At 39.1% G+C, this 19055-nt stretch overlaps 1 protein-coding gene across 2 annotated transcripts in view; it reads left to right on the top strand.

Annotated features, from left to right (window-relative positions):
* Positions 1-19055, top strand: part of TPH2 (tryptophan hydroxylase 2) — an 86509-nt gene that overhangs the window by 34029 nt on the left and 33425 nt on the right. The window contains exons 9-11 of one of the 2 annotated variants that reach the window (XM_032689394.1): positions 9171-9266; positions 17311-17444; positions 17533-18419. In XM_032689394.1, coding sequence (XP_032545285.1) covers positions 9171-9266; positions 17311-17444; positions 17533-17707 — 405 coding nt within the window. In that variant the 3' untranslated portion in view covers positions 17708-18419. Of the gene's footprint in view, positions 1-9170; positions 9267-17310; positions 17445-17532; positions 18420-19055 lie in introns of those variants that run through there. The other variant, XM_032689395.1, reaches the window with a different exon arrangement.

Consider the following 19055-nt stretch of genomic DNA (forward strand, 5'->3'; position numbering starts at 1 on the left):
GTCTTTCTCTGGGCTGGCCAAGGGTAGTTACTAAAGAGGCCTTGTATCTTGCAGTAATCAGTTCTGACAGTGGACTGGCATAGGGCAGTGATTCAGTAAACTCCTTGCTTATAAAATGAGGATTGCCTGTACTGTGATTAGTTGCTGCACCTTTACTTCTTGATAAGCTGCGGATTTACTTTACCATTCTGTCAAAAGCGTGTCCCAGGATAAGTGGAAGAGAATCCTGTGTCAGTTTTCCCCTTACTCGGTTTCCTTGTGGCATTGCCAGTTTTCCCCATAAGCTTTCCTTCTGGCATTGCAGCTTGTTCAAAAGAATGAACTCTGCCTCCATAGTCTGAAGATGTTTTCTTGGTATTTCATGGAGTGTTGCAACTTTATGCCTTCTCTTCTGAGTGTCCTTCTTAGCATGCTTGCTGGGGAGTAGAAGTCGGTCTTTTTAGAGAAGGACAAACAATGTTGGACCAGTGCTGAAGTCTACAGGTAACTGTGATAAATGGATCCTGACGACTGGGCTAGACTTCTGTAGAGATTCTGGCTCTGGATGCTGTAGGAAGAAAAGTGAGTTTGGTCCTGTCTGTTCTCTGGGTGTTTTCCTAAGCAATGCAATTCAGTTTGGGGCAACAGTCCTAGGGTCAGTGACCCGTAAAATGGGCATGCTGTCAGGCAAAGGACAGACAAATGATCTCTTGTCTGTTTATTTGTTTCAAATTTTGCTCTTGCTTTGGTCATGCCTCCATGTCCACATGTAAATGTTCAAGTTCCTGACCCATGCTGGAGGAGTCATACTCTCCAAGCTGTAGCATAAGTTACAAGGCTGAGGAGAACACTTACGGTGTGCCAGCCCTTGTCCCTGTAACCTATAAAATCAGGACTGTTCTTGCTTTGATAGGTAGTGTTTATGCCAGTTCCTCACTTGTAAGAGTAGCAGGACAAAGATCTGGAAAACAGGAATGGCAAAGCTGTAAAGACAATGCCTGCTTGCAGTCTGTGAATTGTGAAGGATTGTAACAAACTAAGTGTGTTACATAAGCAGCGCAGACTGAAGACTGTGGTTGGACAGCAGTGAGATGTGTTTACTCAACTTTTTTTTTTTTTTTTTTATAGTTTGACTTTCAGAGGACCCCATCTCTTGGAGTCTCAACTATCATGTCAAAACTATCATGTTACAATACCTGTGTGAAATCTCTGCATGGCTGAAATTTGAAGCAACAGCTTGAAAAAGAAATGAGCAAATACTCACTTAGCTAAAATGTAGGGAGTACTGAATGTGAATTCATGTTATCTGTAGTAAAATAAATTGGAATGGGTTATTATTGCACATAATTTTTTCTTCATAACTCCACATGAAATTAATAAACCTTAAACCCCTAGGTTTTAGAAGTTGTTCAAGATAAGGGTCAAATGAGATAGAGAAGGGGAAATAGGAAGGGCAAAGCATTAGGGCTTCATGTTTAACAAAGCATTAGGCCTTATGTTTAACAAATGACCTAAGCAGCAGTTTACAGTTTAAGTGGTCTTGTCTCCTTAGCTGCATATTAAGCTTCAGCACTATTAGTTATGTTGGAAAAGCTAGAAGTTCTTTCTCTGGCCATGTTGAGCAAGTTGAGGCAAGTGTGCTTTTTGGGGCAATCATTTTTTGCGCCACCTCTGTGACAGCTAGCTTTGGTGGAAGGGAATTTGCTGCCTTGCCAGGAAACACAACCTTTTGTACAGAGAGACTTTCTGTGTAAGTGTTGAAGTTCCTGATTCTGCACCTCCAAAGGTTTCCAAGGTTTTCAACTGAGATAAAATGGGAAGGCTGGACAGACATCATCTTTGTGCAGAGCAAACCTAAATTCAGATTATTTTGAAGTAATTCAAATATGGAGTGGGATATCCAGTGGCTTCAACTGTGTGGGACGTAACTTTTTGGAACAGCAGAAAAATCACAAAAATGCTTCATCCTCTGCTCTCTCTGCTTGCTCTTCAGAGTAGCAAGAGGGCCTCCTTCATGTGAGAATGAACAATAGAAAGATATATTCTCTCAGGAGACACAATATGGTTAGTAGGGCTGTCCTCCGGATCTTATTTCAGAAGTTGTATTGCACCTGCAAGGTTGGCAGCTGCCATAGACACTGTCTTGTCTTGTCTGGGCTCCGCAGTGTTGGAGGTATAGAGTTATCTCCTTACTGATACTGTTGTAGCATTGTGTTGCTTGAGGTACACTTTTGCTTCCTTACAAACTCATGATGATAATTTTATTTGGTTTACCATTATGAGTTTTTCTCCAGTAACTCCTGAATAAAGAAACATAATTTCGAAGTGAGCTCACTGTAGGCCATGCTTTCTCTGAGTATGTCAAGCCTCTGCATTAGAGGAGTTTGCATGTGGTGATGCTGAGTGCTGTGGCTGTCAACAGAAATGCTAAGGCTGGTGTGTATCTATACCCCAGTGCTCCAATGAGCAGCACCACATCTACCCAAATGTCTGTTTTTAAAGAGATTGTTCGAAGCATTCACCCTTAGTGAAAGGTCTGAATGCAAAGCAGTCAGATGAGGGAAAAAGGATAATATTGTTAAATATATTCACTTTGAAATCCCCAAAGGAAACCTCATTTCACTAAGCCTAAATGCATTTCAAAGTGGCAGACTAAACAAAATAGTTTAAGAAGGTAACTCTGAAAAATTAAACTTTGTTTTCTTATTTAGAAATGCTGTTGGCTGTGAATAGGGTCACTGCCTTTGTTGGAGGTAGGTGAATTGTCTATAATGAGACTTAGCTATTGAATTTTACTTCTTTTCTGCTTTTGATCTATTCACAAGCTCATCATGAGATTTATTTGTTGTTCAAAAATCTCCCTGCATTTCTACTCAGTAATGTTCCTGCATGAATAGCTGTCAAATAGCCAGTATTGCTTGATGTCCGGACTCTAACACTGTACTGTATTGGCTAGTTGCCTGGGTTACCTGTGTTACATCTATTTGTTTCTTGTAGTGGAGCACTCCTGATACTACTCAACAGACTGTGAATTTTGAATAATTCAGTCAAATGTGAAATCCCAGCTGGTTTTTTTTGGAGACTATTGATGTCTTTGAAAAATAAGCAACTATTCAAAAATTTATTTGCACTAGCTCTGAATGAAGAAAGAAAGCACAGATGGGAGTCACAGATATTTCTGAGTCCACAGTTGGTTGCAATTTGAGCAACTTTTACAGGGGGAAAGAAAACACCTTTATTTCATTAATCCTTAGGATTAATTTCTAATAATGAGAGTTAGAAAAAGTCTTTCGCTATATATAACTATTTACTTATGAGATAATTACAACTATACGAGAGATTTTATCTCTATGTGAATATTTTTAGAGCTAAAATATCAAAGGACTCCTAAAGAAAAAGGATTTAATCTTTGCATATTGTGAACATATTGCATGCATTTGAATTGAGTGGTCTATTCAAATATCCTTTGAAATCTTAAATCCAGTAGAAACAATGTAAAGATGTTTTCTTAAGGATATTTATTTGGCACTGGTCTTGCAAGTACTTACATACATTAGTAATTGTATTGTCTTCATGGCAGCTAATTTTCTATATGTATAACGCGATTGTGCTACTACATGGCAGCTTGGGGTTGTAGCCCTTTGCCACTGGCAGTTCCTGTAGTGGTGATTCTTCCTGCCCACATGCCAGGGTTGCAGTCATGCAATTACTCAATCTCTCATTCTTCCCCCCTCGTGACAGGGAGCACAAACAAATCAGTGCTTGACATGTTCTCAGGACTCATCCTGACAACATTTTTATAAGATACTTTTAGAGAACAGATAAAAATCTCATGCTATATATCATGCTGAAAATTGCCAAGTGAACACAAGTATCAGTCTCTAAGCTATACTGTAAGAAAATTAGGCAAAGTGGAAAGGCTTGAAAGGCCTTTTTATGGACAAGTCAGATTTTGAACTACTGACTCTATGACACTAGCATCCAATGCCATACACAAGCTCTTTGCACAGGTCCCAAGAGGGAGATTCTCAAATGCAAAATTATGTGATGTGAGAAGTGATTTTCAAAGCCTTAGAAATCAGACAGGTGAGAAGAGTTGAGCTTATCAGACCTTTTTTCCTGCCTTTGAAAATTTCTAAGCACCCTCAAATAACGATTTTTTCTGTTAGCTGTCATAGCTGTCACTGATTTTTTCTTTTTCTTTTGGTAGTCCAGTTTATAATGCAGGGCAGTACCTGATTGTGAAGAACAGACATTGTGTTTACCCTGGAAGCCAGCTTTGGAGTTTGCCAGGGCTTGATCTTCCCTGTATCTTTCCTGTCAATAGCAGGACAACTGATCTGACTCTTAAAATCACACATATACTTTGCCAGACCAGCTACCCCAATATCTTGTCTCTGACACAGGCAAATCGCAGACATCTAGAGGACAGTGTATGTCTAAAGCCATACAGTGGTATTTTCCTGATGTACTGCTTTGGCTGCCAATGACTTTTGTTTCAAGGACTCTGAAGGAAGAAATCTGTATTAGTATTTTATAGCCCTTAATAGGATTTTCTTCCATGCATCTGATTAACAGTTTTTAAACCCATGTAGACAATGTTTTATGAATAGGACTGTAAAGTATCTTTCACATATTTTTGATAAATAAGAGAAATAAATTAAAATCATACTGAACACTGTCTTGTGCTCCTGGTGCAGTCTTGATCATTACATTGATGTCACTTGGCATAAAAATTGTTTCTAGTCCTTCATTTGGCACTTTGATTCTTCATCTCATTTTGCTGATTTGGCTAACAGAGCAGCACTTTAGTGTCATCATCATCATGGCTGGGCTTCACGAATGAAGATTTGGGAAGGGCTCTACCCACATTTGTTGCAGGCGCGTTGGTGGCTAAAAAGGCCAATAGGAGACAGGCATATCCGGTTGCAAAAGGCACAGCAGAAAGACTCCTTAGGTGGTGTATTCTGCAAGGCACGATTCTTTCTGCGTTGTCTTTTCTCCTCAAGAGTGATCCTGTGTGCTTTCTCAAAAGCATCCGCAGCGTTATAGATGGTTTGTCTCCAGACCTCCTGATTGGAGGCCAGAGTAGACCAGTTATGATAATCAATATGGCCAAGGCTGAGATGTTGTTTCAGGGAGTCCTTGTATCTTCTCTTTGGGGCTCCTCTCTTGCGGCAGCCAGTGGCAAGTTCACCATAGAGCACAATCTTAGGGAGGCGGTGGTCCTTCATCCTTGAGATGTGTCCTGCCCAGCGCAACTGTGTTCTCAGTAACATGACCTCAATACTTGTGACTGCTGTTTGTTCTAGAACAGATGTATTGGTCACATAATCTGACCAGTGGATGTTTAGGACTGTATGGAGGCAGCATTGATGGAAGCGTTCTAAGAGTCGCAGGTGGTGGCGGTAGATGACCCATGATTCGGATCCATATAAGAGAGTAGACAGCACTATGGCTCTGTAAACACTGATCTTTGTACTTTTCTTCAAGTGTTTATTTCTCCAAACTCTTTTATGAAGCTTTCCGAAAGCACTATATGCCTTTGCTAACCTGTTGTCTATCTTTCCATCAATCTTACCGTCCGAGGAGACGAGGCTACCTAGGTAATTAAACTGCTGGACTGATTTGAGCTCTGATTCACCAGTGGTGATATGGGGATGATGGAAGACTTCCTGAGGTGCCGGTTGATAGAGAACTTGTCTTCTTTAAACTGACTTCCAGCCCAAAGAGCTCGGCAGTATCTGCAAAGCAGTATGTTAAATGCTGCAGAGCTGCTTCTGTGTGAGCAACAAGGGCGGCGTCATGAGCATAAAGCAGCTTCCGGACAAGATGAGCACTTTAGTGTAAGGCTCTTCAAAAACTACAGAAACTTCAAGAACCTCTTGGTTGTAGCAAACTTCAAGGTTGTAGCAAACCCACACTTCACCCCAAAGATGAGGTAGAACTGAATGTAAAGGCAGATGACAGGATATTGCTATAGTTTGTAGAGGAGCAAAATGTCTGGGGCTGCAGTCTAGGAAGTATGCCAGAGACAGGTCCAAGATTTGAAATCAGAGCAGGAAAGCCTGGATACCCCCATTTGTGCTTGCATTCATCAGCCTATTTGTAACAACAGTGTAATACCCAGTTTTTGTCTTCAGGTGAGGCTTTAAAAAATGTATTTATCTCAACAGCCATTTCTTTGTACAGTTGTTCCCACTCCAGAATGGTTATCCTGTGTGTAAATATAGAGTACCACAATTGTGGTTTACCGTACAAAGAGAGGCATCTAGTGGGTATCTCTGTGTCTGGTCTATGAAAAGTGGCTCTATATAGTTAATATTTAACCTCCTTATCAGTATGCCTTGATGTTTGTAGACTTGAGAGCACAGCTTACCGAGCCTGCAAACTGTGTGGATGCACTGAGCCATCTCTGCATGTCTGTGAGTGGGAAGGTGGGAGGGAATCGTGTATCACTTACTAATGATCTGAAGATGGCAGCATTGGGTGAACTATCACATTTTCTTGGCTAAGCGGAACTCTCTTAAATAGTAAATTGTAATTGCTCCATATGGCAAATTTATAAAAAAATCAGCTTTTCTTTTGAAGGGCTTTTCTCAATGCTATAGTTGGATGCCACAAGTTAGTAGTAGGCAGATGTATTGCCATTTTGTATGTGTTTTACTTGGGTTAGTTATACTGAGAGTACAAGTCTTGTAAATAATAAAGGTTGGCTCTCATCAGCAAGTGTTGACTCATAAATATAACTCCCTTTTATAATAGTAACAATTATAATAATTTTTGAACTAAAGTAAAAGAAGCTCAAGGAGGAAGTGGAATTTAGGTCTCTGACTTGTGAACAGGATACCCGTTCACCCTTGACAGCAGGGATTGCTCTCTCTTGTGGCTGTGTTAGCTCTCTGCCTTCTGCCCCTTTCATTCCCTGGAGCGCACATCCTCAGGGGAGTGGAGAATGTTTCTCTTCCCTTGCTCCTCTGGCCCTATAGATTGCTGAGTGGGCATTGGACATTCTCCAGGGACCAGCATGACATTGATTTGGTCTTCCTCAGTCTGAGAAAGGTCGACAGGAAAGGTGTCCCACATATGGGGACAAAGTCATGGCTGCTCTTACAGGTCTTTAACAGACAAACGCTAGACTTTTTAGCCACTGTTGCTTTTAAGAATGAAAATGAGCATGATCACTGTGTTTTATGGGGAGCCAAATCCTGCTGTGTGTCTGTCAGAATGTTCGTGTTTACAGCATATGGCCTGATGGGTTCCTTTAAAGGAGTTGGGAAGGAGGGGGCAAATTCAAAGATGGGATTTAAGTGTAAAGCTGAGTAGTTCATTGCTGACAGTGTCAGCATGTAGAGAACAAGGACTGTTGCCTCCTGAAGGTTTTTCTGGCAAAATATTTAGGCAGGAAAGTGGCATTTGTACTCTTGGTGGTAGGTCTCTCAGCTTCACTCATTGCTCCTACAGCAATACCTTTGTCATTTTGTGTACCTGGTGGTTTGCCCCTGAGATGACATTTTTGGAAACGAGTTGTCTTCTTCTAAGTGGGGACATTAGCTCATTGCATGTACTGAAAAATTTTATGCCAGCTTGACTTAGCTGAGTCAACAGCTAAGCCAGAGGTGGAAATTTGATTTTTTTTTGGTTCTCTTTGATGATGTTGTGTTTTCACCTCCCCTTGTGGATATCTGTGCCTTTGACTGCTGTGATGGAATCTGACTTAAAACATTTGAAATTTCTGCAACTGATTCTTCTTCTCAGCTGACTTAGCGGGTTTGGATCAGACACAGGGCTCATGTTTTTATTTTTTCTTTCATTACACCCTTCTGCACAGTGCCATGCTGCATGAATCACTAGCTCTGCCTTTGATGAGGCAAAGCAATTAATAATTTCTGAATTTCTAAACATTTGTTGAACTTAAAAGAGGTGTTAATTTCTACTCTTTTACATTTAGTATGCTAAATACTGGAAGAGTGGGGTATTAAGGAGGACCTGTATGGGAAAAGATCATTGTGTTAGGATCCATTCTTAAGTTATTTGAAAAATTCAAGATTTAGTACAAAATACTGGATTGGTTCTTATCTTAAATTCATGTTTCCTGCAAAGACAATTAAATCTGCTAGGTTCAGTGAAGTTATGTCTCTTTACACAAAACCTGAAATTGTCAGATAATATAAAAAACTCACGTATATACAGATGTGTGTGTATATATGTGCAATATTTTCATGTAAGTTAGAAATCAGCTTCCTAAAATCTTTATATGTAGAAATAGTTACTATCTTAATCTCAACTGTTTGATCTAATATCAAAAAGCAATCTTGATGTCTCATAACAAAACCAAACTAAAACTCAGTACCACAGGAGCAGAAGAGACTGTCATCTTCTGCATTTAGTGGACAGTGGGCTATCTGTGCTTCTTAAGTCTTCCTAATGTTTAACTTTGTTGGGTGGCTACAGCAAAGTTAAATACCACAATGTTATTCTCATTTAGCATATCTCTTTCACAGCTTCTCATCAGTTTTACAGCTCAGATATGTTACCTGATTGAATGTAGACCTAAAAAACAACTGTAATGGATTGGTCAAGTAAACTCATTTGATTGACTATAATTTTCTTTCTGTAATTTAAGAAGCCAAATGCCATATTAGTTCTTCATTTATGACAGACTAAAATCTAGTGAAGACTAAGGCCTGAACTTAAGAAGGCTCCTACGCACACGGGTTTAAGTAAATTCACTATGTTGCAGACTTTAAAGCGGTATCAGCTTGAGTGTAAAACTGAACTAGATCCCAGAGATCTTGAGAGGTTCCTAGACAGTCGGACTGACTACCTTGCAGAATTTTATTTTAAGGCATCTCATTTGTTTCAGAAGGTTTCAAAACTCTCTGCAGATTCCTATCAATGCATTTGATACCTAAATGATCTTGCTTGTCTATTCCTAACTGGCCATTCCTGGGAACTGCTTGGTTGCCCAGAAAAAAAGCAGAATCTCACATTTTTGTTCAAAGCTCCCTTACTGCAGAACATGACATTTAAATTACTTGGCAGTAATAATATACTGTATCTGAGTTTATATTCAAGACAGGTAATTCTGAAGAAGTGGGGCAAGTGAATGAATATGGTACTGATTGTCATTGCTTAAGTGCCCATTTGCAACAACACTATATGTATCTGAATATCTGTATATTTTACAGTGCTATTTTTTTACGATTGAATTTGGCCTTTGCAAGCAAGAAGGACAACTACGCGCTTATGGGGCAGGACTTCTGTCTTCTATTGGAGAATTAAAGGTATGTACCATTAAAGCAGAATCAACCTTTAATCTTAACAAAATAATAGTTGGATATAGATATATTGACTCTCAAATAACAGTTAAAATTCTCAAGATAAAAAGCTGATACTTAAAATGTGGTATTGACCTAAAAGCTTTGTTAGAAGTATCAACTGGCACTTGAAGCATGAAACGGACTTGTAAGTCCCAAAGTACCAAAACAACTATAAACTACAAAACTTATTTCTGGTTGAATTTTCATTTCTTGTAAAAGGAGGCTTATGGTTTCTAACAGGTAAGGTTGCCTTGGGCCTCTAAAAGCTTTGTTTGGATGAGAAGCATATATTTTTAACACCCAAAATAAAGTGTCAGAAATCAGATATGATTGTGTTGTAAGTAATCCAGTGTATTTGAATGGATTCATTATTGATATGAAAAAACCAACATTCATTAAGGTCCATTCAGTAGATTATTCATATTTACAATTAAGGAATGTGTATAAACTCATGCTAGACTTGCCTATTAGACAATACATAGAGCCCTATTTTTATAAAGGTGAAACTGTTTAACCTTGCATGGTGTGATTAGTTGTAGCAATGATTTATTGCCTCTTTTTATGCCTACAAAACATGGGAAACAAGCAAAAGGTATTTTGTCACAAATGTAGTATTTTGGGACTTAGTACGTCTCTCTGTTGGCAAGATGGGAGGGAAGGGTAAAGAGAGGTAAGAGTACTATCTTCAGGGACCCAAATGACCTCTTGGTGGCTTTGCAGGTAAATATTTGTTTTTCAAAAGCATATATGGAATAGTATTTCAAACTATTTTGCAATATATCTATTCTTTATTTGTGTTAAAACATCTTCCCAGCCTCCTGGGCTGGCGTTCAGTGAACTATCTGGCAGTTTAATAGAAATACCCCAGTCTCTTTTTGCTGTTTATTTCACCTATAACAGAACATTTGTGGTGAAGCTCCGTAGTCAAACTGCTATTCTTTCAGTAGAAGGAAAAAGGTTGAAGAAAATTACCTTTTTCAGTATTTTTTCCTTGACTGCATTAGAGATGCTCTGAGTTCTGTGCATACTTCAGCCAAAGAAGCATTCTTTATCTGCCTGGCAATATTTTATACTCACAGCGCAAAGATGGTTAAACGCAAAGATATGAACATGTCCCGCTTGTTTTCATCTGGCCCGACAACATTCAGTGCCGAGCCCCAAACTCTGTGCAGTATTTTGCAAAGAATCAGGCCTTTTATTTAAACTAAGGGATATAGTCGCTAGGTTATGACCCTGAAAATACCTATCACATAATTTACAAAATCTAAGGGCATAAAAATGAGGAATTGGATAGTCAAGAACATAATAAGTCTTCTACCATCACTGTTATAAACAAACGCATTATTCTTGTCAAGTGTGCATATTTTGGTATCACACATTTGTGATCCCAGATCTGTATTCTTTGCTCAGCAGTAATCTCAGAGTTTAAGTGCAAAGAATAATCCTTTTGAAAAGCAACAGTATAAATTAAATAATTTGCCCATTAATGGACTATATTGATCTTCTTCAAAGGTATGGCCATATATATATAATAGTAATTTTGCCATAAATCAGTAATATTATATACTTTTCTATTACACTACATATATATCTTGTAGATATGATGCCTGAAGGGACTATTAGACCATTTAGTTTGATCTCTTGTGTATCATAAGATATTAAATTTCACCAGATTGTGCATATGCTTAGAGACTTAAATGAGACATTTTGGTTACTGAAAATTTGTGTATTGTGGGAACAGAACAGCACTATACCACAAGTAGACACAGTCTCCATGAAGGGCCTGATAAGGTGAAAAATGTCCAGAAAGCCTTTGTGGGACTGTGCCCCAGAGCAGAAAAGAAGGTAAAAGGTAAGGAAAAAAATGCAAAAAATTACTAAGTTTTCTGCTAAAGTGACCATGGGAGAAGCTGTTTCTAGACCACGTTCATGCATGGGCATGAATGTGCTTCTTGTGAACGAGATACATCAGGCAGGTGCTTAGGTAGGAGAATGTCTAGGCACCCATGACTTCAGTGCACAGCCTTGCATCAAGCCATTGCCAGTCTCTGCTGTTTCGTGGGAAAGCAACCTCCCTTATCAGCCTTTTCTCTTAGCTCCTATTGGGAGAGAAAATGTCTTCTTTGATCTGAAGGTTTCTGAAAAATCATGCTAATAGACTGTTCTGGAGATCCTGATTATATCAATATCCTGATTATAACCAAAATCCTAATGGATGGCAGCAATTGTTCTGAAAATGATGACAATACCAGCTATTTCAGTGGTGAGTGGGGATGAATAGGAGAGTCAGATTGCATGGCTAGGAAGCCTCACCCTTCTGTGTGCAACACACGTACTTCTCGTAGGTGTCAGAGTGAAAATATGTCAGAAATAATTACTGCCGTTCTTAAGACAGGGTGTTTGTGGGCCCACAGTCACTTCTGTGAAGAAGTTCAAATACTTAAGTATCCTTGTCACTAGGAAGGCAGATCTTGTTTCAATGTTGAATTTTTATACCTTGACTTTATAGAATCATAGAATAGTTTAGACTGGAAAAGGCCTTTAAGATCCTTGAATCCAACCGTCAACCCAGCACTGTCAAGTACCATTAAGCCATGTCCTCAAGTTGCCATATCCACACATCTTTTAAATACCTCCAGGATTGGTGACTCAAGCACTTTCTTGGGCAACCTATTCCAATATTTGGCAATCATTTCAGTGAAGAAATTTTTCCTAATATCCAGTCTAAACCTCACCTGGTGCAACTTGAGGCCATTTCCAATTGTCCTGTCACTTGCTACTCAGGAGAAGAGACTTGCCCTCGCCTCAGTACAACCTCCTGTCAGGTACTTGGAGAGAGTGATAAGGTCTCCTTGGCTTCCTCTTGTCCAGGCTAAACAACCCCAGGTACCTTAGCATTGTCCTTCTCTGGACATGCTCCAGTGCCATAATGTCCTTTTTGTAGTGAGGGGCCCAAAACTGAACACAGAACTTGAGGTGTGGCCTCAGTGCTGAGTGCAGGGGGACAGTCACTGCCCTGGTCCTGCTGGCCATGCTATTGCTGATACAATCCAGGATCCCATTGGGCTTCTTGGCCACCAGGGCACACTGCTGGCTCATATTCAACTGCTGTTAACCAGCACCCCCAGGTCTTTTTCTGCTGGGCCACTTTCCAGTTACTCTTCCCCAAACCTGTAGCTCTGCATAGGATTGTTGTGACCCAAGTGCAGGACCTGGCACTTGGCCTTTTTGAACCTCCATGATTGGCCTTGGCCCATCAATTTGTCCTATCCAGATCCCTCTGCAGAGCCTTCCTGTCCTCCAGCAGAACAATAATCATGCCAGCTTGGTCTTGTCTCCAAATTTACTGAGGGTGCATTCAAGACTGCAGAGGCATTTGTTATTAATATGCTTTTGTGAGCAAGAAGAAAAGGTTTTCTCCAACTGCTCTCCCCATCAGCTCTCTTTTCAATGCAGTGGTATTCACAGGAAATAACATGGTGACCAATTTTATGTATAATTTCTAGAAATTTCTAGAAATGAATAAGTCACACGTGTAAACGGCCAGCAGTATTTGGTCCTTTCAGTGCAGTGAATGGCTTGTTCAGTCTTCTCTGTTTCTATATTACACTGCTTCACTCTGCAAATCTGGTCAACAGTTTTAGTAACAAAGAACTGCAAAAGCTAGAGAAATGTGGGCACCAACCTATCCATATAGGATTCCCTTCAAATTTTTTTCCCCACTCAGTATTTAGACTTAGAATTTCAGATACTGAAAAGTGCAGTTCCTGATGTGCATGCTAGGGAAGCATCAAGTAAAAAAAACTTGGAAAGCACAACAAAATAAGGAGAAAGAGAAGATTAAAAATGAAGCCCGGGGGAAATGAATAATACAGTAAGTAGTTATAAAATTTCTGCTTTAATATAGTCAGGTTAACTCTAGCTAACACTATTACACAGTATGTATTTGGGGCTTAGAGATAAGGTGGAAATAATGTACATTTCAATTATTAAAACTATTTCTAAAAGGCAGTTCAAATGTCTTTGGAAATTTTAATCCATTTACTTTGTATGATGCTCTCTTGAACTCTTTCATTAAAGGAGTCTTCTATCCATTTCAGTTGGCTGTAGATCAAGTCATATATCCCTGTTGTATGCTTCTATATTAAACGGAGAGGTAGTCTTCAAATCTTTCTGTATAAATTTTTAAGGTCAAATACAATATCTAGTTGTATTATTTTGTTTTAATGATTGTTTATTTTAAGAAGAGCCAGTATTAATTAGCCTTTAACACCAAAAAGATTCAAATGCAAATTTTGGCTCAGTTTTCTGAAGAGGATGAAGAAAACAACTCCTGGATCCCAGATGTTCATTTTAGTACTCTTTAGAAAGTCTTTTCCTTATTTGTCTGGACAATATATAAAACTGTACCACTGAAAAAGAATTTCTGGTCATATCAGGACACTGTCAGATTTGCAACTTAGGTTGTAGATAAGCAGAAAAACATTTAAGAGCACGGTTTTCCAAGACTATATGTACTCTACCAGGAATAACAAGGCGATAAAATCAGTACTGGTACACACACAACTTCTCAACTCAAGTTTTCCCCTTGCTGGCTGAAACTTTTACTTTTTGGGGTTTGTTTTGTTTATTTTTTCTCAAATCTGAAAAGCTCTGGGTTGTATTATTACAGTCCAATTTTTATACTCAAGAGAAATTACAAGACCAAACTTTTTTCATGTGTCAGTGATAGTGGTCACTTAAGAAATGATTCACTGTTGTGCAGTGTGTAAATGCCTGGTGCCATCTGACATGCCCTGGTATTTCTGACCGGCTGCCACTGCGAAAACATGTAAGTCTTCTTTAGATCTTGTGCTATATCTTCCATCTTCTGTACAATGCATCAGACAACCTAGACCCGAGAGACCTGTAATGAGTAATGGTTTAATTCTTAAGCTGTCCAGTTGTCTGATACTGCTGCTTTTCCTCAGAATCAGTGATGATTAATTTGGAAGTTTCACTCCAAATTCTTATTTCTCGAACTGAAGGAGAATCACCAGTAGTTTTATTGGCATAAGCAGTTATATGATTCATATGAATGGGCCATTAGGGACAGTTATTACAGATCCAGAAGATGGTAAGATGCTCTATTTTACCAAAACCTATTTTCCTTGTATTAGCCCTGACATCTCATTGGAGTGGGATAACAAAAGAGGTTTCTGTTGGAGAAATCTGCTTTCTCATTTGAATTCACTGAAGAACTGAATGTCCAACCAAACCGTAAGTGAATAGCATGAACTTGAAAACTTTTGGACTCACCAGACCAAGTTTTTTTGTTGAGATTATGTTGAGATTATTATTTTGTTGAGAGTGCCAAGGACCATCATTTTAGAACACTGTAATGTTTCTGTAAAATGCTCTAGTCAGCTTTGAGTCAGTATCCTGACCCTTCTAGTTCACACTAAACAGTGTGATCCCTCTGAAGGTTTGTCTGCAGGCTCAGTTCAGTTGCTCAGTGTCTCAGGCTCAGTTGCTGAGGTCTTGCATTGCTGGTGTCAGCATATCAACTCAATAGCAGATGTTACAGATGCCAGATTGTGGAATTTGAAAGCACCATCCAGACTTGCAAAGATGGAAACATTGCTTTGGTAGCCATGACAATGCCTAATTGATTCAAGAGCCGAAGACTATGTCCTAGAAGGGAGACAGGTGACTCAGGTGGGAATTCATCGGAATTTAGGCACTTCATTCCCAAACTGCAACCCTAAGAATAACTGATTAGTTGTCACCTATATTTGAAGGCATGTCTGAATTCTTTACCCTCTGTTTCCGGGTTGCACATTCTCTGGTGTCCTCACATCCCAGTCTCTGCAGAATTGCTTTGTGAAGCAACAGCTCTGCTCATCTGTAAAGTAGACTGGAATCCAGAATGTATGAGTCATTTCATATGGTTAATCTGAGGAGAATAGCTAGAAAGGCTTTCTCAGAGGACATCCCCTGTGATAACTAATCAGCTTTTCCTCCTCTTTAAACTCTCTCCTTTTATAAAATCAGGGCTCAGTGACTAGAGGAGTTGTTCATGATGTCGGAGCCACAGGCTGAATCCCTTCTCGTCTCTGATGGCTTCAGTCCCAAGGACTAGGCCTGGCCTGGCAGAGGCCATTAGTAAGTAGAGAAGATAACACTGTCAACCTTTCTGTTGAAGCTTTCACAGTACAGGAAAGAATCCATAAGCCAGAAGTGGTCACCTACTGATTCAGTTCCTAAGAAATCATGGCCTGTATCATAATCTTGATTCCAGGCATAGGGCTTCACTCAGTCCTGTCAGAGTTTTAAGACTTTGTGCTTTAGACATTTGAGGCATCAAGTCTCCCCTGGAAGTACAAAGACACCTTAAGAGGAGATTTTTTTAATCTATAGTTAACCTCCCGGGGAATCTATTATAATTTTCAGTGAAGAAAAGCAAATTCATTTTGATAGAAGGAGGTAAGTGCCTAAATTTACGAGCATTCACTTGTATGGTGGCTCTGCAAAGAGAAAGTGACAACAGGGATATAGACAGTAGCCTAATAAGGTGAGCCTGATCTGCAGTCCATTTAGAAGAGGATGCTGGTTGACAGACCATTTTTAATATTTGTTTTCAAACCTGTTCAACTGATGGCTGGCTAGAAACAGCAAACCTTGTGAGAAGGAAAAGATACATGTACTAAAGAAAGGTAATTCTCTGACAATTCGTGATTCCATACATTAATTTTTCATGTATTTATTTTTGGAGAGAGAGGAGGTGGGAGGAAGAGGCTCTTGTTCCAATTTTCTGTCCTGTTATTTGGAGACTGCAGGTTGGGAGCTGATGTGATATTTTCAGTGCCTTTCACAGGGATTTAGGAATGAGCATAAGCGAGAGCATGGATAAAAGTTGTGGTGAATACCTTAAGGTTAATACCTTACTCTACTATAAAGAATGTCCATGCAGATAGAAAGTAAAGAAATCAGAGACACCTTTGGACCTCAGGGATCTGCTTCCTCACTGTCATTTCTTTATGCTTTTTATGCACATCTTCCACTGTGTATAGATATAAGGGGACTAAAGAAGGTTGAAAAGTGACCTAAATATGCTCTCCTTCCTTACCTTGCACTGCCGTAACAGAGCACTGAGAATGAAAATATGTATGCTCTGGAAGATAAGGTAGGTCCAAAAGCTAACACAAGTATTCAAGTCAAAAGGGGAGCTAGAAAAGATTGTGTTGGAAAATGTTTCAGTACCTACTTTCCAGTTTTGAAACCTTCGTGTCCTTCTAGTGGCCTGTGCAAGTCATTTAAAGAGAAAGGCTAATCAGAAATCTCTATTCTGAGTAGCAGCATTTGATGCCTCATCTGCCCAGTGTCTGCCCTGTACTTACCCGTGTCTGTTTAGCTATTTTTTCTTTGCAGTACTATATGGAGCATTATTGCTCAGGTGTATGTGGCAGAAGGGCAATGCATTTCATCGCTATGCGATACACTGGCATTATTTAATGGGTTTTCAGATATATAGTTTCACTTTCGCTGTCAGGAAAATAGTATATGATGCTGTCCTGAAAATGTAAAGCACAGATTGTATAAACTGTTTGTTGAGACTCAGTTTACTCACCAAGACAATGATGAATTCTGCCAGTTAAATGACATTTTGGGGACATACATATTTGCAGTTGTACAGATAATGTTTCAAGAATGGTTATTTGATGACTTTCCTGTTTCCAGCTGAACATTTATGTCTGTATATCTTCATGGCAGGTGCATTTCTAATCTCCTCTTTATTATTTCATTATTAGGGCAAAAAAATTTTTCCATAGAAAGAGCTCTTTTAAGTAGCAAATTCACCATGTTCACTATTCAAACTGAAAAAAACATTGTAGTAAAACAAGAGGGGCTACCAGCTCGTGGGAAACATACAGCACAGTGATATAAAAGCTGTATATATGAACAGTTGTATGTAGACATGCAGCAGTATCAAAACACAGTTTAACAGATCCTATGGTATATTTTGCAGCATGCTCTCTCTGACAAGGCCAATGTGAAAGCATTCGATCCAAAGACAACCTGTTTGCAAGAATGCCTTATCACTACTTTCCAGGAGGCTTACTTTGTTTCAGAAAGTTTTGAAGAAGCCAAAGAAAAGATGAGGTAAATTATTTCCCCTGACTCAAAAATCCAAATTTCTCTTCTTTAGCAGTTAAAAAAAAAGTTATGTTAATTTTCTTTTTTCTTTCAGGGACTTTGCCAAATCAATCAATCGTCCCTTCTCTGTGTATTTCAATCCATATACGCAAAGCATTGAGATTCTGAAGGATACCAGGAGTATAGAAAATGTTGTCCAGGACCTCCGCAGTGATCTGAACACTGTATGTGATGCTTTAAGCAAAATGAACAGATATTTAGGGATTTGATATGTCTGGCACTGTGATTTGCTGTCAGTTACTCTTTCTGTAGCCAGTTACATCACATGAGATGGCTGACTTCTCTTACCCATCAGTTTTCCCTCTACAGCTTGGCCTGTGTCTTGCATTGTTGTGTACCTCTGTCTAGATGTAATGTGCAGACAAACCAAGGCAATGCTAATTTGTAAATGCAGCACGGAATGTGGCAGAATATAATCATCAATTCCTCAACACGATGCCATGTACAAGCATACCATTAAAAATTTGACTGGCAATGGTTTCGTTTCCATAAGATGATTCACTTCAATGTTTAAGAAATGATGTTGTTGATTTCATTAAGTCTGAGTTTATTTCTTTATAATCCCTTTCCTTCCATAAGAATCCAGAAAAAATTATTTGTGACACTTTCATTTTCTTTGTAAGAGAATCTGTATTTCTTTCCATAGTGGTAAAGACACTGTTTTGTCTATATATCTGTAACAGAACTGAGTGTCTCTTGTGACTGAACAATACAATTTGTGTACCAATTCTGAGATCAGGAAGGCTGTGTATTGGTACTAAAAGGTCTCGGAGATTACACATTATGAGAACTCTCAACTGACTAAAGTTCAGTGTGGCTGAGTAATTTCAACACAATAAAAAAGAAACCTCTGACAATTCACATAGAAAGATAGTTCTGATTCACACTTGCTACCTGTGACAGTCCTGAGCATGCTTCCTCTGCGAGTGCTATCTGGGAATACGATTCCACAAGCCCTTCTACATCACCGTGTGCCTTGTGCATTCCCTTGTGTTTTGAACGTACTCCTCTTGCATTTCATGCATAATTTACTTTTCCTCATTATTCCCCATTCAACCTTGACTTGTCCATGCATGACTGGGTCTACGCCATATTAGTATCAGAACATATAAAACGATGAATATGGAAGTTGTTATTTAATTATAGCCAAAATTATTTTCAGTTAGTAGAATACTTGTGGAGTGATTAAATCATGGAGACACCCAAGCTACCTTGCTTGTATCGGATGGATGCAGGTAATGCCTGAGTTAATAAACTCTAAGTTGTCAAGCTCTGACAGATGTACAAGCTCTGTCTGGGGAGCACAGTGCAGAAATATTTGAGCCAGCTCTTATCTGGAAGCAATAATTATGCATGTCTTTCCTTTATCTGGGTTATTCTCCTATTAGCCAAGATAATGGAGAATTGACTATGTTGTATGGACCCTTCTTAATGGAAACCACATGGCTTATGTGGATTATGTCAATATGGGTGAAAGTGTCACAGCTTGTCTACATATATGGAAAATAGGTATCTATTGAAGCTGCTCTCCCAGATGAAGGAGTCATGCAAAGACTA

The sequence above is a fragment of the Chiroxiphia lanceolata genome, chromosome 5 (genome assembly GCF_009829145.1).
Source record: "Chiroxiphia lanceolata isolate bChiLan1 chromosome 5, bChiLan1.pri, whole genome shotgun sequence".
NCBI classification, from domain to species: Eukaryota; Metazoa; Chordata; class Aves; order Passeriformes; family Pipridae; genus Chiroxiphia; species Chiroxiphia lanceolata.